Source organism: Euleptes europaea, chromosome 10 (assembly GCF_029931775.1).
Source record: "Euleptes europaea isolate rEulEur1 chromosome 10, rEulEur1.hap1, whole genome shotgun sequence".
In the NCBI taxonomy this organism is placed as follows: Eukaryota; Metazoa; Chordata; class Lepidosauria; order Squamata; family Sphaerodactylidae; genus Euleptes; species Euleptes europaea.
In genome coordinates this window covers 10,336,983-10,360,110 of record NC_079321.1, presented here as the reverse complement: position 1 = coordinate 10,360,110, position 23,128 = coordinate 10,336,983, and the positions used below count along the sequence as shown (strand labels likewise).

The 23,128-nt window shown below is 48.7% G+C and overlaps 1 protein-coding gene across 4 annotated transcripts in view; it reads right to left on the bottom strand.

Annotated features, from left to right (window-relative positions):
• RUNX2 (RUNX family transcription factor 2) overlaps positions 1 to 23,128 on the bottom strand; it is a 292,808-nt gene that overhangs the window by 186,817 nt on the left and 82,863 nt on the right. For 3 of the 4 annotated variants that reach the window (XM_056856376.1, XM_056856378.1, XM_056856379.1), the window contains exon 1: positions 12,689 to 13,006. In XM_056856376.1, coding sequence (XP_056712354.1) covers positions 12,689 to 13,006 — 318 coding nt within the window. Of the gene's footprint in view, positions 1 to 12,688; positions 13,007 to 23,128 lie in introns of those variants that run through there. The other variant, XM_056856377.1, reaches the window with a different exon arrangement.

Genomic DNA, 23,128 nt, shown 5'->3' with positions numbered 1-23,128 from the left:
GGAGTGGGGAATCGAACCCAGTTCTCCAGATCAGAGTCCACTGCTCTTAACCACACCACCACGCTGGCTCCCTAGGTCTCCCAGTTCCTAGTCAGACACTCTAACCTCGATCCCACACTGTCTCTCACTGTGTCTCTTATGGCCCACAGTCCCCTTAATGTGTCATGAGCTCATGAGAGGAAAGGGGGGGGGGGACTCTAAATTTTGTAAACATGATCAACATTCAGTTTTACACACAAACTAAGCAATTATACACTGTGTGATTACAACACTCAGGTTTGCCAGCCCTACATTTTAAGACTCCAACGTGCAATCTTAGACTTTCAGCTGACGCTCCACTTTCACGTGACCTCGCAGATTGCATTCACATGGGAGCACAAAGACGGTACAGGAAGGGTACCCCTGCTCCTTGTCTCTGTACATCTCGCCAATCCTAGCTCCTCCCTCCTTTTGCTGTCATGCCGCGCAAAAGTGAACACATGAAGCTGCCTTATACTGAATCAGACCCTCGGTCCATCGAAGTCAGTATTGTCTACTCAGGCTGGCAGCGGCTCTCCAGGGTCTCAAGGTAGAGGTCTTTCCCATCACCTACTTGCCTAGTCCCTTTCACTGGACATGCCGGGGACTGAACCTGGGACCTTCTGCATGCCAAGCAGATGGTCTACCACTAAGCCACTGAGATTCGATGGCCGTTTGACCAAACACAGAAGAAAAGGGGGGGACACGAAGCAGACAGCACCATGTTGTCACCCCTCCTTTACTGTGGGGGGTGAATCCCCAAGCAGAAGCACTGTGTTCCCATTTGCTCACTTATGGCAAGAGACCTCCAAGGAATCGCACCCCTTGCCTGCCGATGTTCATCTGACCAGTGGGGAGAAACTGAGGCCAAACCAAGGGGGGCTCGTCCTGGGGAGAAAAATTAAAAAGAAAAATTAGGCCTCATCTACCTACAGGAAGTTCTGACCGCACTTTCCTGGAGATTCCTAGCCCTACCTGAAAGTGACATGGGTAGCCCTAGGAACTGCCAGCAACTTTATTGTAAGATTACCTTAGAGTTTATGGCGATTCCTAAAACTTCCCTTGTCACTTCCGGACAGCTCTAGGAATCGCCAGGAACTATAGGGTCGAAACTTCCTTTAAGTAGAAAAGGCTCTATTTTTCTTTTTAATTTTTCTCCTGGGATGCTGCCCCCCCAAAAACCTTCGGCAACAAGCAATCCCCAGCTGGGGCCGAGTAGGGATTTTTTGGGCTATTCTTTCTTGCTTGGCATGACGAGCTAGGCTTTCCCCCCCACATACTCTGCACCAGTGGGGAAGGCACGGTGTGTCGATTTGGTCCACTCTGGTTGGCTAAACCAACACATATTCGGGTCACAACTGGCAGTATCACCAGTTTGGAGGAACAATGTACAGCAGCGGTTCCCAAACTGTGCTCCATGGAGCACTTGGTGCCCCGCGAAACATCTCCTAGTGCTCCGTGAAGAGACTGGAAAGACAAATACTACCGTCATTGGTTTTAATATATAGCTGCTGAGTGAAAATTAGTGCTCCGTGACAAATTTCTCTCCTGAAAAGTGCTCAAAAAGTTTGGGAACTACTAGATAAACAAAATGTTGGAACTAGCAGAAATGGCTAAACTTACTGCATTAGTAAATAAAAAAAAAATGTGGAATTTATGGGAGAATGGGAGGCATGGACAATATACTGTGTTAATGAATTTAACTTGGGAAATATTAAAGGTTATGTTTTGATCTAATTCAAATGATCCAAGTAGAAATATTAATGTTATAATTTATAAGAAAATGTGATATATAGTTAAACTTATATATGAAATATAATGAATTAGAACTTAATTACAAAGTGAACTACAGATATATAAAATAGAGGAGGGGAGAGGGGAAGTCAATAAGATAGAATTATTTGTAGCGATTAGACAAAGATTGTTTATGTTATACAAATATGTTAATTGAATGATGAAACTAAATGTGATTCAAGTGGAAAATAAAAAAAATATATAAAACAGTTTTTTTGGGATCCACTGATGTACAGGAACATGGTGGCATGGAAACAACCAAGGGACTGAGTTCTCATGGCTTATCGACTCGAAGGGATGTGAGAAAGTGACTGCCCTTGGGTCCCCAATGACCTCACCTGACACGGACTGGGCCCCCACGGTATGTCATTAAGATACATGGGCAGTGAAGACCAGTTGTAATCAGTTGTAATCACTGGCCCAATGCTCGAAAGCCAAGGGAGGGTCATCCGAGTAAGGCAGGCAGCTGGAGACAGTACTTCCTGACTCTCACCTCGGGAGCAAGCACACCCCACTGAGTGAAGAGGAGGCTGATATTTAAAGAGTTGACTACCTAGCCAACCAGCCATGATAAAGTTAATAAAGGCGTGGTCCTCGATTCCTTCACAGTGTCTCATGCCTTCACTCCAGGGTGTAGTGGATAAACAGTGCTTTGAACACATGAAGCTGCCTTCTACTGAATCAGACCCTTGGTCCATCAAAGTCAGTATTGTCTACTCAGACCAGCAGCAGCTCTCCAGGGTCTCAGGCACAGGTCTGTCACATCACCTACTTGCCTCTGTCGCTAAAGCAGCATTCACAGTTTGGGGCTTTTAGGTACCAAATGTTATGGGCTGGTATAGATAAAACTTGGGTTCCTTTTCAACCATGGTGAAGAAATTGAGGTTTTTATTTTATTTATTTATTTTTAAAATTTATAGCCCACCCTCATTCCCAGTCAAACCAGGCTCGGGGTGGGTAGCAATACTTAAAATCACATAAAACTTCAACATTAAAGCATACCAGTCATAACAACTATAAAGTCAAGATGGCACTCGCACAAAGTAGTGGTAGCCATTGCAGAACCAAGGGCTGCCAGGTCTCTCTTGGCCACCAGCGGGAGGTTTTTGGGGTGGAGCTTGAGGACGGCAGGGGTTGGGAGGGGAGGGACCTCAATGCTATAGAGTCCAGTTGCCAAAGCGGCCATTTTCTCCAGGTGATCTCTAACAGCTGGAGATCAGTTGTAATAGCAGGAGATCTCCAGCTAGTACCTGGAGGTTGGCAACCGTAGCAGAACAGGTCAAGAAGATTAAACCCCCACAGGTAGCAGAAGGTGGGCGGGGGAGAGATGGAGAGGCCAGCAACGATGTAAGGCCCTGCAGGCCCTGGGGAACACTTTCAGGTCCCGCAGGGCCCTGATGTTACTAGGAAGAGCATTCCCCCAGGCCAGGGCCGAAAAACCCCTGGCTCATGTTGAGGACAGCCGCACATTCTTCAGGCCAGGGACTGCCAATAAATGTAAGGATGCGTCACTGGCAACCAAGAACAAGTTAATTCATGTCATCGTATTACCTGTTACTATGTATGGGTATGAAAGCCAGACAATGAAGGAAACTGATAGGAAGCAAGTAGGTTCCTTTGAAATGTGGCCATTGGAGGAGAGTGTTACGGATTCCGTGGACCGCAAAAAAGACAAATCAGTGGGGTTGTAGATCAAATCAAGCCTGAACTGACTCTAGAAGCTAATATGACTCAACTGAGGCTGTCCTATTTTGGTCATATTATGAGAAGACAAGAGTCACTGGAAAAGACAATCATGCTAGGAAAAGTTGAGGCAACAGGAAAAGAGGAAGACCCAACAAGAGATGGACTGACTCTATAAAGGAAGCCACGGTCTTCAGTTTGCAAGACCTGAGCAAGGCTGTTAAGGATAGGATGTTTTGGAGGACATTGATTCATAGGGTCACCATGAGTCGGAAGCGACTTGTTAGCACTTAACCACCACACACACACCCCTCTAACACCAAGCACTTTGGAGCAAATGGAGAGGGGAAATGTCAGTTATCAAGGAAGGTAAAATTATTCCACCTTCACTCCGGTAGGGGCAACTAAGACACACGCAGAACTGAACATTTCCCTTCCTGACGATGCTCTGATAAGGAACATGCAGCGAATATATAATCCTCTAAAACAGTGGTCGGCAAACAGCGGCTCCCGAGCCGCATGCGGCTCTTTGGCCCATTGAGTGCGGCTCCCCGCCTCCCCATCCCCCGTCAGCTGATGCAGCTCCTCCGCATCCCTGCGCCCAGCCAGAGGCGCCGCGCTCCCGCCAGGCTCCAGCGCGCCCCAGGCGGGAGGAGCCAGCAGGTGAGCGGGAGGCGGCGCCCCCTTCCCCCGGCCTCCCCTCCTCTCTCTCTCTCTCTCTCTCCGGCGGGGAGGGATCAGAGGTGGTGGGGAGAGGTGGTGGCCGGCCACCCAGGCTGCTGCTCCAAGGGGGGGAGAGGCAGGCTCCGCCTCGCGCTGGGCCGTCTCAAGGCTGGCGGGGCTCCACCTGCCCAGCTGTTAGGCGGGGTGCGCCGGGCTGTTTCCCTGCCCCGCCTCCTGCTTCCCCGGCTGCCCGCGCCTCTTTCCCGGCCTGCTGTTCTGTTGGGAGCCCGCCCCCCTCCCTCAGCTCCCCTCGTTGTCTGCAAGGGGTGGAAGAGCTGGCGGAGTCGTCGGTTTGTCATCCCGCGTCGGCCGATAAGTCTGCCGACTCGGGACAAAATCCTCATCCCTGGCTGAGCGTGGGTGGACGTTTGGCTGACCGGGGGGGAGAGATAGCGGAGCTGGCTTCTTGGGAGGGGCCATGGCTTGGGGGTCGGCGCGGACAGGCGAGACCTTCGCCCTGCCAGTGAATGGGAGGTTTTGCCTTGGATTTGCCACTCAGATGCACATTTTCCCCATCCAGATTCTCAAAACTCTGCATGGGGGTTATTGGCCATTTGTGAATGGGAGGTTTTGCCTTGGATTTGCCACTCAGATGCACAACTCAACAATAAGCCTCCCTGCAGAGTTTTGAGAATGCAGATGGGGAAAATGTAGAGTGTTTGTCAGTCATTGTCATGATTTAATTTTATGGATGCCTTACTTACTTTTTTCCCTCCTCAGAGGCCATGTCTACCCATTGGCTTTCTTGTCGGTAGACTGGACTCCGAGGAGGGGGGGGGGAAAGTCCCCCCTTCAGAGGCCAGGTCTACCAATTGGCTTCTATGGGCCTCCGGAGGCCAGGTCTACTGCCAAGAAAGCCAATGGGTAGACCTGGCCTCCCAATGGGACTTGGCCGGAGTCCAGGTCTACCAACAGGCTTTTATGGAGGTACAACAGGCCTCCGGACGAGGACACCGGACAGGGAGGGGGAAATGGCAGGGACTTACAATTTAATTTTTATCAATAAATAAGATCACTATTAAGTATGATATCAAGTTTTATTCAGTGTACCTATAGTTTAATTAAAGTTTGTTAAGTTAATAAACAGTGTACCTACCTATATAGTTTAAGAAATTTGGCTCTCAAAAGAAATCTCAATTGTTGTACTGTTGATATTTGGCTCTTTTGACTAATGAGTTTGCCGACCCCTGCTCTAAAACTTCAACGAAGCCATACCCAATGCTTACTCTATTTTTAATGCAATCAGTTTAATTATTTCACAGGGGAAACTTCAGATTAAATTTATTTAGCCATCGTCGGCCATGGCAACTGAATAATTAGAAAGCATCGACTGCCTGTCGAAACAATGCTGTTTAATAAAATCAAATATTTATTCTCAAGAGGAGAAAGCAAACTGTAAACACCACCCACTCCAGTGAGGTTCTGTGTCCAGTGTAAACATTATGACTTCATGCTTCGAGTGAAGTTAAAGACCTGGTTTGCGCATAACTAAAATTTAAGTTTAATCCAGCCATATTCTCTTAATCCGGTGATTGTAATGCAACTCCAAGTGAAGCAAGCAGAGCTCTCTCCCCTCCCAGTACCTTTTCTAAAAGAGCCCCCCCCCCCCGCCAAAAAAAAAGTTGTCCTACCTAGCTTTGCCTGCCCACATCTTTCAGGGATATTTAGACATGCAGCAGTAGGTGAGATGAATAAGGGTTAACGTTTCTGGAGTCGGGTTCCAGTCTACAAACTGGATTCTCAAATTTAAGACTACCCCACATTAATCCAAATTCCATTGTTCAGATGTAAAGGCGAATCTATTTTAAGGAAAACAAATCCAGTTTCAACATTATATGTAAACTGAACCTAAGAAAGAAGCAGCATGGTGTAGTGGTTAACAGCGGTGGTTTGGAGCAGTGGTCTCTGATCTGGAGAACCAGGTTTGATTTCCCCACTCCTCCACATGAGCAGCCGAGGCTAATCTGGTGAACTGGATTTGTTTCCCTACTCCTAGACATCAATCCAACTGGATGACCTTGGGCTACTCACACTCTCTCAGCCTCACCTACCTCACAGGGTGTCTGTTGTGGGTAGGGGAAGGGAAGGTAATTGTAAGCCGGTTTGAGTCTCTCTTAAGTAGTAGAGAAAGTCAGCATATAAAAAACCAACTCTTCTTCTTCATTTAGACTCACTTTTTAAAAAATAAATTGACCTCCAAATCTTTATTTTCTGTATAATGTTACTACCTTTTCCCTAATGCTTTGGGCACAAAGTCTTAAACCCAAAAAATACACTTTTGTTAAATTCAGAATATGATCAGTCTGATCTCATCAACTCATGTTTCTACAGCTTAAGTTCTACCTGTCAAATTGTACCGCGGTGAGGCTGATAGCCAAACTTTTTTTCCCTTTCTGACCCTCCCTAAATTTATCCCTTCTCAAGAAAGGCTTTTTGATGGATAAAGAAATACATTTGCAGGATTACGAGAAGAAAGTGAGCAGGGTGCTTCTAGAGAGCCTGCAGTCCAAAAATATCTTCAAAAGCGATCATAAATACAAGAGACACAACATTTAGTTAACTTCTGAAACGTTACCGATTACTGAATCCTGAACTGAACTACATTGCCCTTCGTCTTCTAAACTTTCAAAGGTGCCGTTTTCCGAATAGTTGTGTTTCATCCGTGGCTCAAGAAAAAAATATATAACAAAGCCGACAGTCTGTGTAAAACTTTCAATTTACTATTTTGAAAACAATTTTAGGCTGGGCTAGCAACCCATTTGTCCCAAATCGGCCCAACGGGACATGAAGTGGCCAAGGTGTTTACCATGAAGACGTGAGGCTCAAATGTGAAATGGAAATACTACTTCATAGCATCGGGCAACAGGACTCAATGCAATGAAAAAGGTTGGCTGAACTATCAGCCTGGATAAATGCTAAAAAAGCTCTACTAAGGCGCTAATCGTCACACTGTCAACCAAAGCCCACTTTTCTAGCAAGCAAAATCCACGCACAATTTAAATGCGGTAAAATCCCCCTGCATGAAAAATAACTTCTCTTACTGAAACTACTGCCAGAAGTCTATTTCATACTGTTTTAAAACGCGATGCCGGCCTCTGACTTAAAACGAGTAACCTATTTGAACCGCGCTTCGTTCGATAAGAAAAAAATATTGCGTCTGCGCTTACGATTTATACCCCAAGTTTCAGCTTGAAGCTATTTAAACCAGCTGAGTTATAAACTTTGAAAAGCGAGGTTTAGGGTGGAAACACTGACAGACCCTGAACTACTGTAGTGCTACTGTAGTGCTTTACTGCTTCACGCAGAATCTCTCTTGCCGATTATAGTATCTTGAATCCCCCTTTTTGGTTACTATTAGTATCAGCAAAGGCAGCAAAAAGCATACAGACCTGCTGGACTAAAAACGGTGACTACAATCGGCCACTTACTGTGGGACAATCCCACTGTCTGCAGTATGACCTGAGGACTGGCTTTACCATCTTTGTGAAAACGTCACTGCTCCGAAAAGAAATGTCAGCATCTGGATGTCCTAACCAAGCCACACGATACAGAATTTGTTGGGAGGGGATTTGTTTGGAGAACTTCATGCCCACTCTGATATTCTCCTTCCTACATGATTACTATTAAACAGTTACAATGCTGTGTTAACTAATATGATTCTTTAACTAATATAATTCTTTTATAATTCTTTGGTTTGATATTTGCTTAAGGTTGCTATTCCTAATTGCATTTTATGAGGAGCGCGTTCCTTTGCAATCAGCTGACCTTTAGGGTCATTTGTCAGTAAACTGAAGAAGATTCAGGTGCACACATCCCTGCCCCCCTCCTACAAAACGTGGACACTGACATTCCATCAGGTTTGTCCTAAGCGACTTTTTACAAGGCATGATTTTAAAAAACCCACTATTTTCAGTCTCCTTTCTGTAATGCAACTGAGCGATGACAGTTTTAAGACGCTGCTCAAAACATATTTAATCCCAGCTGTACAAAACCCTCTGCAATGGGTGATCCAGTTAGCTCTTAAGCGAACACGCATTTTCAGCTATGGCTGCAGGGAACTGTTTTTTAAATAAGTGCCTTGTCAAAATTAAATCCATTCCCCTCGGTAAACCTGGACGCTACAAGGAAAATTTCATGCAAAGGGGCTCAGCCTCTACAGTTAAACCCGACTTGCTTTACCAACGCATTTTCTCCAAGGTGAATATATAACAAACACAATCTACAAGATGCAGTGGCTTTCCAGATGGGGAAAGCAGTCACGTTAGATCCTAACCTTAAACATGTTGATTTAGAAATAAGTCTTGCCGATTTCAGCAGAACCAACTTCCAAATGCATCCAAAGCCTTTCCCCTCCCTTCTGCGTTATCTAGAGGTGAACTAGGGGTGCCCCCCGCCATACACTTATTTATCCGGAGTCCAACACCAGGGAACAAGCAAACAGCACTGCCCCATCACTTTACACAAGAAAACCTCATATTTACACATTACAGGAATCTCAGTAAACAAATTACTTGGTGAGACAACCCGTTACCTGGCTTTTTTGGGTACTACAAAAGGGTACACGGGACGTGCATCCTGGTAATATATTACGACTGTTACTACAGCATGGGGCACCCAGTTTAGCTGTGTAGGCATAAATCTATGTATGTGGGCACTCCAGTGGTCTGAAAATCATTTTAAAAACCAGCTCTAGCCAACCAGCCAGCTAAATTTGTTCTAATTTCATATCGCATCTCTTTCTGCATTTTAATACACCGGTTCAGAGGCAGAGACCTTGACCAGGTCGGAAAATATTAAGCAAAATTAATCATCACGTTTACTTCTGTGCCCCTATCGCTCTAATTCTAGTCCAGTTTAACCCTGATGAAAATGACAACCAAAAGTGGCCTGGATTCTCACTCTCTACCTGTCAACGCTCTTTTGGGGATTCAACAGTTAAGAAGAGTTCTCAACTGCTCTGAACTGACCGGGCACTTCAGAACATTTGGCAGATTAACAAGAAGGGGGGGCAGAAGACACATCCAAAATTGCACACACACACACACAAACAAACACACACTTGCTCGTCCTCCAAAGGTCTAACTTCTCTTGCTGTTGGCAAGCTCTATCATGCAGGGCCAAGACAGAGAGCTGATAGCGATCTGCTCGGAAGGCACAGATCTTTCAAAGTTGTACTAGGGATGATTACAGAATGCAAAGCAGGCGGTGGGCGGATGGAGGCTTTTAAGCCCCCCCCCCCAAGAAATCCTTCCATGATTACTTCTGTCATGCTATGACAGAGGCCAAGAGAACCAAACAGCGCGAGAGAGTCCAAAACTCCACGGACTCTTTATGCATCAGGCTTTCAACGAACGGCAGAACTCCACAGCGACAGCAGCAACAGGACTCCTAGGAATATAAGAACCACCATCCGCAACTGAAAAAAAGGGGGGGGTTGCAACCTAATATTACCACTTCTCTCCGCTCACAAAGCCACCTTAGCAACGTCTGGCTTCCCGTTTCCAAATACTACACCCCTTCTAATACGGCAAGCATTTTATATCCCATTGTCTAAATTCTCCTGCCCGCATGAATGAGTTTCAGCTCAGGACTGAGCATAACCTCGGCTCAGGCGGGGGTGGACCTGACTCAAATCACAGTCCCTGGTAGGTACCCCAACTCGAAATGTTGTGCGTTCTACACTGCTGAGACAACGAGTCCTCTAGAGCAGGGCTTGTTAAACTTTTCCCACTCACGACCCCTTTTCGCCCAAGAAATTTTTACGTGACCCGAGTATATAGGTATATAAAATAGGTATATAAATCAAGCATTTACTGATAATAAATCATAAAGAAATTTATTTTAAAACCCTTCTTTGGTATACCTTTTACTGTTGCCAAATCTTTCGCGACCCCCACATTCAGTTACGCGACCCCCCCCCCCCATATGGGCCCACAGTTTAAGAAGCTTTGCTCTAGACAATCCACCGTGAAAGGGAACAGGTGGAAATCTGCACAGGACCTTTGGGAATACTGCTGGGAAGGGTAGGCGAACGCACCCCAAAAAAAGCAGAAAATGGAACTGCAAACGTTAGAAGGGTGTCAGCACGCTGGCAAGAAAACGAACGGCGGCTCTCCCCATTTAGATCCGGGCGGCATGCAGCATTTAAACCGCGCACCGTCCTTCTGATAACTGGGCTCAGTTTCCTCGGGCAAAATCAGCCCTTCCTGGGCAAACAACTTCCGAATTTGTCCAGCAGGAGTCCAGCACAACTTCCAAATGGGAACGGAGAGGGCATCCCTTCCTTCTGATTCCATCACCGACCCTATTTCGCCCATCCTCTCTGTCCCCAGTTCAGAGGGCCTTTCGCCGCCCCTCCGTCAACAAAGCCCCCCTTCTGTGAAATACAAAAGTTGATTCCAAAGAGGACTTTCAAACTAACACCATGGGCAGACGCTCCCAATGGCAAAGGGAAACTTCCCGCAAGGAGCCTGGAAAGGGTTTTTTTTCTCCTGAATTCCTCCCTTCTAGCAATACCAGAGCATCTAAAATAATACCCGCCACAACAACTACCCATTTGATGTTTGTGAGTCCAGAAAGCAACGGAAGCAGCTTTTGAGCGTTCGGGAAATTGAGAGGTCTGGGTGGGGGTAGGGGGTCAAACCACCACTTTCACATGGGGAAGGGGGCCTCCGAAGGTCCCCCCCAAAGATTCTGCCAGGTGTTCCTTGGAAGGCTCCTAAACAAGCAACGAGACGTCATGCACCACCGCGCACCACCGCGGTTACACTGGTTATTAGCGGGGAGAGGGCAAATTTAAAGATCCCTTCCACTTTATTAAAGAAGTCACCCTTGAGGTTATCCCGGTGGTCTGAGCCATCTGACCGCCTGTTAGGACAGCATGCAACGCGGGGACCGCACCGCACAACACCACCCCTTGAAGGTAGCCATTCCCCACAGTGGAACAGGCAGCATGGAGAGGTAAGCGCTGAAAGGGATTACAAACTCCCTGGAAAACGCACGAGGCACTGAGATTCATTCATGACCGAATGAGCTTTGGCCAAGGGCCGTGCAGCCTTCTACGCGTGTACAACCAGAGGATTGCTTTGCTTAGAAGAACAGTTGGTTTTTATATGCCGACTTTCTCTACCACTTAAGGCAGAATCAAACTGGCTTACAATCACCTTCCCTTCCCCTCCCCACAACAGACACCCTGTGAAGGAGGTGGGGCTGAGAAAGCTCTAAGAGAGCTGTGACTAGCCAAGGTCACCCAGCTGGCTTCATGTGGAGGAGTGGGGAAACCAACCCGGTTCACCAGATTAGCGTCTGCCGCTCATGTGGAGGAGAGGGGACTCAAACCCGGTTCTCCAGATCAGAGTCCACAGCTCCAAACCACCGCTCTTAAACCACTACACCATGCTGGCTCTCGGGCAGGCCTAAGGCTACGGTTTCCTGTCCAAATCAACAGACATATACGGCTCTAGTGGAAACAGCCAGAGGAAGCGGGGTGGAGGGGGGATGGCCGCTCAGCCAGCGTTCCTCGAGGTTTGTGGTGAAGGCCGGGCAGCAGCACAGTGGGGGCAGAAAAAGTGGGGGGGGAAGCGGAGGGGAGGGAAAGGGAGGAGAGCAGCCCCAGGAAAGGCATTGGCAGCCATCTCTCTCAAGATGCTAGGGGGGGAAGAGACCCCAGGGGCAGCCCCACCCTGGAGGTCAGAGCAAGAGATGCCTCCTGAGAGACACAGGTGTAGGGCAGGGGTGGAAGAAAGCCATCATGGTGCAGTGGTTAAAGAGTCAGACTAGGATCTGGGAAACTGGGGTTTGAATCCCCACTTGTGCCAAGGGAGCTTGCTGGGTGCCCTGGGGCCGGTCATACCCTCCCAGCCTAACCTACCTAGAATCATAGAATCGGAAGGGGTCCCCCAGGGTCATCTAGTCCAACCCCCTGCACAACGCAGGAAATTGCACAACTACCTCCCCCGCCACACCTCACCGAGTTGTTGTGAGGGTAGAATAGAGAGAAGGGGACGACGCAAGCAGCTCCGGGTTCCCGTTGGGCGAGAAAGGCGGGACGTCACTAAATAAGCCACACGGACAAACGAAAGAAAGCGCGCCCGGCCTACCTCGCAGGGGGGTGGGGATAAAAAAGAAGCGGTTTCGAAGACAGCTTAGGGGGGCAGGGAAATGGGGGGGTGGGGACCTTGTCCCGGAAAGTGCAGGGTTATCAGGCTCCATAAAAAAAAAATGCAACCACCCCTGGCCTACCTCGCAGGGGGTGGGGATAAGAGAGAAGCGGTTTCTCGGAGAGCTTGGAGGGCGTAGGGAAACAGGGAGGGGAGGTTTGTCTCAGAGAGCGCAGGGGCATCAGGGCGAGAATGCTCCCCAGCGGCCCCGGGAAGGGGGGCGGCGGGGCGCGTTTCTCCCTCCCCACCCATTTCCCGGGCCCTGGGTGCGAGATCTGCGCGGCGGCGGGGGGCGGGGGGGGGGCTCTCACCTTGAAGGCGACGGGCAGCGTCTTGTTGCAGCGCCAGTGGGAGGGCAGGACGGAGCAGAGGAAGTTGGGGCTGTCGGTGCGCACCAGCTCGGCCGGGTGGTCGGCGATGATCTCCACCATGGTGCGGTTGTCGTGGGGCCGCAGCCGGGGGGGCGCCGCCGACGCCCCCACCTCCTGGTGCTGCTGCTGCTGCTGCTGCTGCTGGGCGGCCGCCGCAGCCACCGCCGCCGGGCCGACGTCGCTCATCTTGCCGGGCTGCAGGCTGCTGGAAGGGGGGCTGAACCTCCGGCTGGTGCTGGGATCTACGGGAATACGCATCACAACAGCCACAAGTTAGCGAGGAGCGGAGGGGGGGGGGGAGGCAGGGGGGAGGGGGGGGTTGGCAGAGGGGGGGGGACGGGAAGGGGTCGCCGGCGCTGCTGCTGCTGCTGCTGCTTCCCCGGCGCGGCGTCTCCCGTCGGGCGGGCAGCGGCCGAGCGCGCCTCCTCCTCCTCCTCCTCCTCCTCCTCCTCCGGCTTTGCGCGCCTCCAAAGTCCCTTCGCGGCTCCGCCGGACACCCCTGCCGGCCGGCCGGCCTCCCGTCCAGCGGCGCTTCTTGCCGGGCAGGGCAAGGCAGGGCTCTCGCTGCCCCCCACCCCCGGCTCTCCCGGGCCGTCCGGCCACAGAGCTCCGTCCGGGGTCCCTCTCCGGAGCGCGCAACCTCGCCGCCGGTCCGCTGGCGCAGGGGACGGACGGAGGGAGGGCGGAGAAGCGGGGCCGGAGCGGCTTCTCCTCCTCCTCCTCCTCCTCCTCCTTCCGCCCCAGCTGCAGGGGAGGCCGCGGAAGACGGCGGACTCGCCCCCCCCCCGGGGGAAGAAACGCGCACCGGGGAGCGGCGAGAGAGGCGCTCCCGGGGAAGGCAACCGAAGCGGGGCGGCTGGGGTGGAAGGGGGGGAGAGAGAGGCAGGAGGCGTGAAGGCGCCGGGGGAGGGGAGGCGGAAAAGGGTCCGTCCGGTGTCGAGAAGGCGCCTTCGGCTTCCCGGCCGCGGGAGGGGGAACAACCGTGGCGGTGCTTTGCAAAAAAAAAGAAAAAGGAAAAAAAATGCAAATATATATCTCTTTTTGCAAAAATAAAAAATAAAAAAAAATTAAGTCTCTCTTTCCAGAAACAAACAAATTAAAAGTTGCAACTTTTGCATAGTTGGGGGGAAGTCCCAGTTCCGGGGGGGGGCGTTCTGCAGGGAGGGGGGACCGCAATGGGGGGACAGATGGGACGGAAGAAGAGAGGCGGGTTGGGGGTTTGTTTGGGTGCGAGCCCTTTCTCCCCCCCCCCTCTTTATTTTTTTGTGTTGCCAAGCCCTGCAGGGTGGGTGTCTGGAAGGCCGGGATTCCGAGCGAGGAGGGCCTTTTGCGGTTTATATAGACGGGGGTCGCTGGCGAGCGCGCTCATTATGCTGATGAGAGGCGGCGGCGGCACGTGGGGCCTCCGGCCGGCTTCAAAACGCCCCGCCGGCCCTGGGCGCGTCCGCCCCGGCCCCCGCCAGGAGCCCCCTCCCCGCCCGCGCAAGGGGGGGCGCGCGCAAGAAGCCGGCTCGCTCGCCCTGTTGGGGGGTTAGGGCTGGGTTGGGGGGCTCTCCCCGGGCGCCGGCTTACCCGATGGCAAGCGGGCCCCTGATGAAGTGGGGGGCCCTTCAACGTTAGGCGAGGCGTTTTAAATGGGAATGACCTTTTACTACAGGGGGTTCTCAGCAAGGGGGGGATTTTAGGGTTCCGGGGGGGGGAATTGGGACCACTGTTCAGCCCATATGCCTATTATTTGGAATGCGCCTTTTGAGTTCGACTATCTTGGGAAGGGGGGAGTTATATTCTGAACAATGGTGAAAGGGGGGAATGGAGCAACAAAAAGTTGAGAACTACGGTTTTAGTAGCCTGGAAACAGAACGGAAGTTCCAATGCTGTCACTGCGTGCCAGTAAAATTTTAATTGTCCCTTTTTCCCACTTATGTGTTTTTTTTCTCTTTAAACTGTTTCTTATAACAATTAAACGGCAGCCTTATAGTTGCGGGCGGGCCCCCCTTTGCCTTCCCGGCAACCGAGACTTTTAGACCCAGTCTGCCACGGCTTGCTCCCCCCCCCCGCTTTGATCCCCCCACTTTGATCTTGCAGCGACCGCCAAAAGTTTGCGAACCTCCCCACCCCCCCCCCCCGCAATTCGAACCCAGAACCCGAAGACACGAAGCCTGCGGGAAAGGGGCGCCGCGTGGCCAGAGGCGACCTTTACGCTCGCACCAAGCAAGGGTTTGTCTGTTTGTTGGTTAGCGGCATGCCCGAGTGAAACCGGGTGAACGCCTCCCGGGGTAGAGTAAACCTATCCCCGCCCTCCTGGTTTCTCAAGCCGGCCTGCCACTTCCACTTTCTCTTTGCCAGCCCGACGGAGAAGGGGGCGTCAAGGGGGAAAGGGACCCGGGGGAAAGGCGCACGTGTGGATCTGCCCCCCGCCCGCCGCCTTTTAAAAAAGGCCCTTACAATGTATTCTTGGGAGCTTTTGCCTTGGGTTTGCTGCTCTCGAGATGCACATCCCCCCCCCACATCTGGATTCTCAGAACCGCATGGGGGCTCATTTTTGAGTTTTGAGCATTTGGATGGGGGAAATGTGCAACTAGAGAGGGGCCTTGGATCGGCCGCTCTCTAGATGCACATTTCCCCCCCATCCAAATTCCCAAAGCGCTGCACGGGGGCTTATTTCTTTAGTTAGTTGTGGGAATTCGGATGGGGGAAGATGTGCATCTGGAGAGCGGCAGAGCCGAGGCAAAACCTCCCATGTATAAATGGCCTAAGTGCTCCGCCCGCGTCTCTGCTTTGGCTGCGATCCCCTCGACGGGTACCCGGGAGTAAGCCCTGTGGGGTAAAGTGGAGCGTACTCTGGAGTAAACACGCACCAGATTGCGCTTCCCAAACGCGCACGCAGTCCCAAACTGGGAGTGTGTGAAGAGCAGTTCACCATTTCCACCTTTCTCAGCAACAAACTGACATAAAAGCAAGGATTGAAAGGGGGGGGAGAAGGCGAGGGGGGTGTCACCTGGGGCTTTTCTGCTCCACTGCTTTCCTTATTCCCCCTTTTTCGGTCAGGCAGTGCACTCTTTCCCTCCCTCCCTCTCTCTTACCCATGCTCGCTCCCGTAGTCTTCACTCAGCTGGGAGCAGAATTAGCAATATAAGACCCCCTTTTCAAAACCGCCCTCCCCCCTACCTCTTCTATGGCAGAGTAAACCCAGAACGGCCCCAATTCAGAAGGCTATTCCATCCCATTTTGTGTTTCCTTGTTGTCTATTCCATCCCATTTTGTGTTTCCTTGTAAATCTTTTAGCTATTGACTTTCAGATCTACCCCAGGTTTTGCAGAAGGGAAATGGAAAAATGTCTACAAGGTTTTTAAAAAACTGCACAAACCTGAAGAGTATATTTCCAGTCCTATTTCTTTTTATGGCCCTAAACAGAGCTGGATTAGGTGGAATAACTTGGACTTGTGATGCTCAACCCCAAATATGTATCTGGAAGGAATCAAGAAAGTCCTGCTGATTTCTTGGAGGATTTTGCTTCTGCTTTGTTAGGGTTCTCTTCATATGGCTGTTCTACTGAATTGTTGAATTGTGTTTCTGAATCAAAGTTTAATTTAGGAGACCTGAGTAAAAGCCAAAGAGGGTATGAAGATGCTTGCAAAATTAACAGTGTTTCTCGTGGGGGGTTAAAAATAAGATAGATACAGGCCTGCTTTTAGCAAAGCACGCTGAAAAGCAAACATTCGCTTCAAACCAAAAAGATTTTAGAAGTTTAAGGACGCTCCTGGAAACTCCCGTTGTAGGATCTCTTAAAAATAGACTGCAGGCATTTATAATGTGGAAATAAATTTTTTTTCCACCAAATGCCTCCACCAAGTTCTTGACTTTTTTTTGGCAAAACTGATCTTCGCACTCCTTGCAAAAATATCTCTCTGCTGAACACTTTACACATTTACCAGTCGCTTATTGAATCCCAGAACATTAGTCCTTCGGTATTAGGATCATCTGTTCAAGTATCCGTAGCTCCTGATCCTACCCACTTTTTCTGGGAAGTAAATCTCATTGACTTCAGTGAAACGGGCTTCTCCATTAAGTGTGCTTAGGACTGCAGTGGTAATATTTATGGAGATGAACGAAGGGTGTATGCATTTTGCAGATGTATTTTATGTTACTGGTTTATATAATCCGAGCCATAAATATGACTGCAAAGTTACACAGGGCAATGGGTCTTTCCTTTGGCTTATTTCAGCTTGTACATCAAGAATTAAGTGAATAGGAGATGTCGGAGAGCCGGAGAGATTTAAAGGGAACGCGCTCAAAAGGAAACTAGAGGTGCAATCCAAGCAAAACGAAGCACTTCTAAATCCTTTGGATTTCAGCGCAGGGATGAATGCTTAACTTTCCCATCCCGGTCTATGGGGTTTAGCAGGGCTTCACTTGTTTAGACGGTGCTCTAGATAGGTAAACACCCAGTTTATAAAACAGAAGGTTCAGAAGCCAAGTGGAACCCCTTTTGAAATCAAACAATGACTTTTTAACACAGCTGCGTAACATGGATGGTTTTTGTTTGAGGATCTTTTAAGGAATCTTTTATTCCACCTCTGGTCAAAATATGGGCAGCATCTTCTAGACTCAACTTTATTTATGTCGTTTGTTTATGTTATTTATAGTCCGTCTTTCCCACAGGGACTCCAGTCAGATTACACATAGTGAGTCAGTACAATCGACAGAATGGGATGGTCGATCACCGGTGCATTCGGATCTTAGAAGTCTGGAACTACCAGAAAGAACCGAAACTGAATGTTCAGAGTGAGGTTTTTAAAAATTCAAATCTAGGATGTTTCTGGAGTGGCCAGTGATTTAGAGGCATAAAGCTGGTTATGGTGAAACTTTTAAGGAGAAAAAAAAGTCCCCACCACCACATAGGTTTGTGTTTCATTCTTAAAGGCCTACAGCTAATTCCACACATTGTTGTAACAACTGTTTCAGGATCTAAGAGATGCTGAGTGTGTATTATACTTGTGTGGTGATGTGTTCTTTGTTAACACAAATAAAGATTCAGCGTAGGGTTGCCAGCTCTGGGCTGGGAAATGCCTGGAGATTTGGGGGTGGAGCCTGGGGAGGGTGGGGTTTGGGGAGGGGAGGGACCTCCACTGGGGATATAGAAGAAGAAGAGCTGGTTTTTATACACCGACTTTCTCGACCTTTTATGGAGAATCAAACCGGCTTACAATCTCCTTACCTTCCTTTCCCCGCAACAGAAACCTTGTGAGGTAGGTGGGGCTGAGAGAGTTCAGAAGGAACTGTGACTAAGCCAAGGTCACCCAGCTGGCTTCATGTATCGGAATGGGGAAACTAACCTGGTTCGCCAGATGAGAGTCCGCTGCTCATGTGGAGGAGTGGGGAATCAAACCCGGTTCTCCAGACTAGAGTCCACCGCTCTTAACAGCTACACCATGCTGGCTCTCCACCCTCCAAAGCAACCATTTTCTCCAGGGGAACTGATTGTTGTCTGGAAATAAGTTGTAATACCAGGAGATCACCAGGCCCCAGCTGAAGGTTGGCAATCCTACTTCAGCAGAAAACAAGGTGGATTTTATATGGCCTACTGTTGTAGCAGACATTTTGTGCCATTCGTTCCAAATCATCACTCACTTCTGTAATGAAATACTGCAATTCATGCATACAAATGAAGATTTCTAATTCATTCTGGAGAAATTAACATCAGGTTAAGATCTGGCAGGACTGTAAAGTCAGGCTGACTTTGTAGGACAGTGCTCCAAAGCATTCGATTGCTTTTAGGCTGGCCTGTCTAGTGTGTGTGTGTTAAGTGCCGTCAAGTCGCCTCCAACTCATGGCGTACCGGTCTAGTGTACCAGTCCCTTACAACACCCGTCCTTGCCATCTTGAGTTGACAACTCGCCCAGTTATCAGTGTGTACCCAGATCTTACCCATTTGTCAAATACAATTATTTAGAAGTTACAAAATTCTGCCTTTGATGGAAAAGGTGTGGAGTCACTTGAGCTGTGCTTGTGACCACCCTTGCCTAGTCACACAGACTAGCGGGATTCACAGGCCAGGATAGACCTCTGTTTTGGAGTCCTTCTCTTGGCCTCGTGGATTTACAATCTTGCTGACTATCCTGGTTTCTCTGATCAGCACAGACACCCCAAGCCACCTGAATCTATCACAGGGAGGAGCTGTGGCTCAGTGGAACAACCTCTACTTGACATGTAGAAGGTCCCAGGTTCAGCCCCAGCATCTCCCGCTAAAAGGATCAGGCAGGAGATGATGTGAAAGACCTCCACCTAAGGCCCTGGAGAGCTGCTGCCAATCAAGAGTAGACAGTACCGGCTTTGATGGTCTGATCCAGGATAAGTCAACCTAATGTGTGTTTGTGCGTGAACCAGGATTAAGCCAAACTTGTGTTTCGCTCTTGCCCCTAAAAATCAAGGGAATTTGAGTTGCACCTTCCTTAGCCCATTGACTTCAGGAGGCTTAGAACAATGTTACCCGTACTTAGAGTAGCACTGTAAATGTGCTTTGACTTTGGTAGGGTACGTGGCCACACCTGACAGAAATTAAGAGTATAAAATTTGCCTTTCCACTCCAGGGGTTGGCAACCCCTCCCGGCTGGTCTGAGAGAGGTTCTGCTCATTTGGGAAATGGGCCGGCTCCTATTCTTGTGTTTTTTCTCTTTTAGGAGGAATGATGAAGTGGAACTTTTTGATTTGCAACCTGGAACTATGGACTTTTGGTAACCAACTTTTGTGCCTTGTTACGCTTTGCCAATGTGTCGTTGCTTAAATGTATACGTTAGCTACCGGCTTTCTTATTTTGCTACAATTCTTATTATGGAATAAACTTTTTAAGTTTATCGGTTTTGTGTGGGGCGTTTTGCCTTCTTTAGACTCCAAGACTAAATCTGAAGTGCCTTGCCTCGGTTCGCTGCTTGCTAAAAGAAGAAGAAGAACATAAGAAAAACCATGCTGGATCAGACCAAGGCCCATCAAGTCCAGCAATCTGTTCACACAGTGGCCAACCAGGGGCCTCTAGGAAGCCCACAAACAAGACAACTGCAGCAGCAGCGTCCTTCCTGTGTTCCACAGCACCTAATATATTCAGCATGCTCCTGTCCAAAATGGAAGGTATTGCAATAGATTCACATAGTGAGTAGGGTTGCCAGCTCTGGATTGGGAATTACCAGGAGATTTTGGGGGTGGAGCCTGAGGAGGGCTGGGTTTGAGGAGGTGAGGGACTTCAATGCCATAGATTCCAATTGTCAAAGCAGCCATTTTCTCCAGGGAAAGTGATCTCTGTCTCCTGGGGATCAGTTGTAAGATCGGGAAATCCCCAGTCACCACCTGGAGGTTGGCAACCCTAATAGTGAGTCAGTACACTCAACAAAATGGGACTTTCAATAACTAATGCATTAGGATTTTAGAAGTCTTGAACTGCCAGAAAGAAACAAACACAGGATAACATGACATATTAAACGTTAACAGAAATTCTATAACAAGATCCTACTTAAAATACGCTTTACACAGCAGCATAGCCCACAAGTCCCAGCCATTTATCCAAGTAAGTTTGTGGGACATTTTGTGCTGTGCAGCCTTATTGCCTGCACAAAGAAGCCCTCTTAAATAGTTCAGTTTTGCATCATTTGCAGCAGACCAGGAGAGTGGGAGCTAGGGTTGCCAACCTCCAGGTAATAGCTGGAGATCTCCTGCTATTACAACTGATCTCCAGCCGTCAGCGATCAGTTCCCCAGAGAAAATGGCTGCTTTGGCCATTGGACTCTATGGCATTGAATCCCTCCCCAAACACCGCCCTCCTGAGGCTCCACCCCAAAATCCTCCCACCTGTGGCAAAGAGGGACCTGGCAACCCTAGTTGGAGTTTTCATGCCCTCCTCGGGCAGGCCATTCCACAAGGCAAGAGCCACAACCCAGAAAGCATGTGTACGGACAGGTGTCGATTTTGCCCATTTGCAGGTTGGCACCTGCAGAAGCCCCTGCTGGCACGGGTAGAGTTGTCCTGGTGGAGCATTGCTGAGCTGCATATTTCATATTGTCGCCCCAAAAGCTCTGTAATTATTTCAGTTACTGAAAACGTGCTGCTGCCTGTTGGGGAAATGTAACTGTTTTTACGCAACACCACTGAGATTTACACAGAAGTAGAGATGTGAAGGACTGGGGGGGGGAATCGAGGTGTGTGTGTTACTTTCGAGGACTTTCCCCCATGTTTCCAATGGAAAAAAACCCTAAAATTTGGGGGAGCTTAGAAGAACAAATATTTTCTTTTCTGGAATGAATAAAGTGTGTTTTAAGAACAAGGGTGTACTCATTCAAAATGTGTAAATGCAAGACAATTTACAGCATTAGATAAGGATAATTCCTGTGAATTCTACAGACATAGACAATATATTTTTCACGGATATGTTGACTGTTATACACAGTTACGTGCAGGACGAACTCACACTACCCAAGAGTGATGTAGAATTCAGTGTTACAAAGTTTAACCCAACATTCAAAAATGCTTCAGTTCTTATTGTGACTGTGCCAGACTGTTTCTGTCCAGAGAATACACTTTCTTTTGTTTGCTACAAAATTTGCATTTTCCATTTTCAGCTTTTATGTCTCCCAACCTCTCAGATGGCAAAGACACATGTATAAAAGGCAGCTATCTCAGCCTGTAGTATTGGTTTTATTTTCATTTTGGTTTGTAGTGGCATGAGGCATTTAGAGTGTACATTTCAGGAATATGCCATATAGTATGATTTTATATGCTAAGGTCTACTTTATTTTGTAGAATAGGTATAGAATTGCACTCCCCCAAGTTCATCAACATTTCCAGGTTTGTTTTTTTTAACATTCTTGGGAGCACACACACATGAACACATGAAGCTGCCTTATACTGAATCAGACCCTTGGTCCATCAAAGTCAGTATTGTCTACTCTGACTGGCAGTGGCTCTCCAGGGTCTCATGCGGAGGTCTTTCACATAACCTACTTGCCCAGTCCCTTTAACTGGAGATTCCAGGTATTGAACCTGGGACCTTCTGCATGCCAAGGAGATGCTCTGCCACTGAGCCACAGCCCCACAGTGGATGGATATGAGTTGTTCAGACCTGAATCAGACCCTTGGTCCATCAAAGTCAGTATTGTCTACTCAGACTGACTCTCCAGGGTCTCAGGCAGAGGCCTTTCACATCACCTACTTGCCTGGTCCCTTTAACTGGAGATGCCGGGGATTGAACCTGGGACCTTCTGCATGCTAAGCAGATGCTCTTCCTTATGGTTCCCAAATTCCCACTGGTTTGACATTGCTGCATAGAAGACATGATAGATCTTTTGCAGCATCCTGTAAAATGCCAGCAAACTATATTTTCTGTTCTTGTTTTGTGTATGCGCACACATGCACGGTAAACAATTGCATATCGTCCAGTATGTATCTCCTCTTCCATTCTCAACTACAGTTCCAGAACGAAATAATTTCTCCTGGCGTTTTATATATACGTTTGGATGTCCCGACTATTACGACTGGAAAGTCTCAAATAAATTGGAGCCAGCATTTATCAGACGTGATCTGTATCTTTGGCGTTTTATGTTAGCAGCATCCTGAAATGTATTGTGGACAAAATACATTTCTTATGCCATGAGTCAGAAGGAGAAGAGTTGGTTTTCTATATGCCGACTTTCTCTACCACTTAAGGGAGAAACAAACCGACTTTCAATCTCCTTCCCTTCCCCTTCCCACAACAGACACCCTGTGAGGTAGGTGGAGCTGAGAGAGTTCAGAGAGAACTGTGACTGGCCCAAGGTCACCCAGCAGGCTTCATGTGTAGGAGTGGGGAAACCAACCCGGTTCACCAGATTAGCCTCTGCCACTCATGTGGAGGAGTGGGGAATCAAACCCGGTTCTCCAGATCAGAGTCCACCGCTCCAAACCATCGCTCTTAACCACTACAGCACACTGGCTGTTAGGCACAGAAGCTCACAATTCCATGCACAAAAACACCATTCTTATGCCTGCTCTGCTTCCTGGTACCAAGTTTGTATAACTGGGTGTGGAGTTGCAGGCTTGGAGGGGGCTTTTAATGTTTTTTTTCCCCTCAGCAATTATTTGCATTTGGTTAAAAGGCTGGTGGTAATTTTAAAAAGATTTATATGAGAGTGACACTTGGAGTGTTTTAAAGGTTTGTGCAAAACTGAAGAGTCCAAGGAGAGCCTCCTGCCAGATTTCAGCCTTGCCCACAGAAGCTACTGAACAGAGGGAATCAATCTTAACCTCTCCAGGAGGCGAATAATTTCCGTAGCTAGGTGATATATTGCAGGAACAAAGTATAAAGCATAGAAATGTAAAGAAATGTTTATACAGGATAGGGTGGCAGATTGTGCCCCG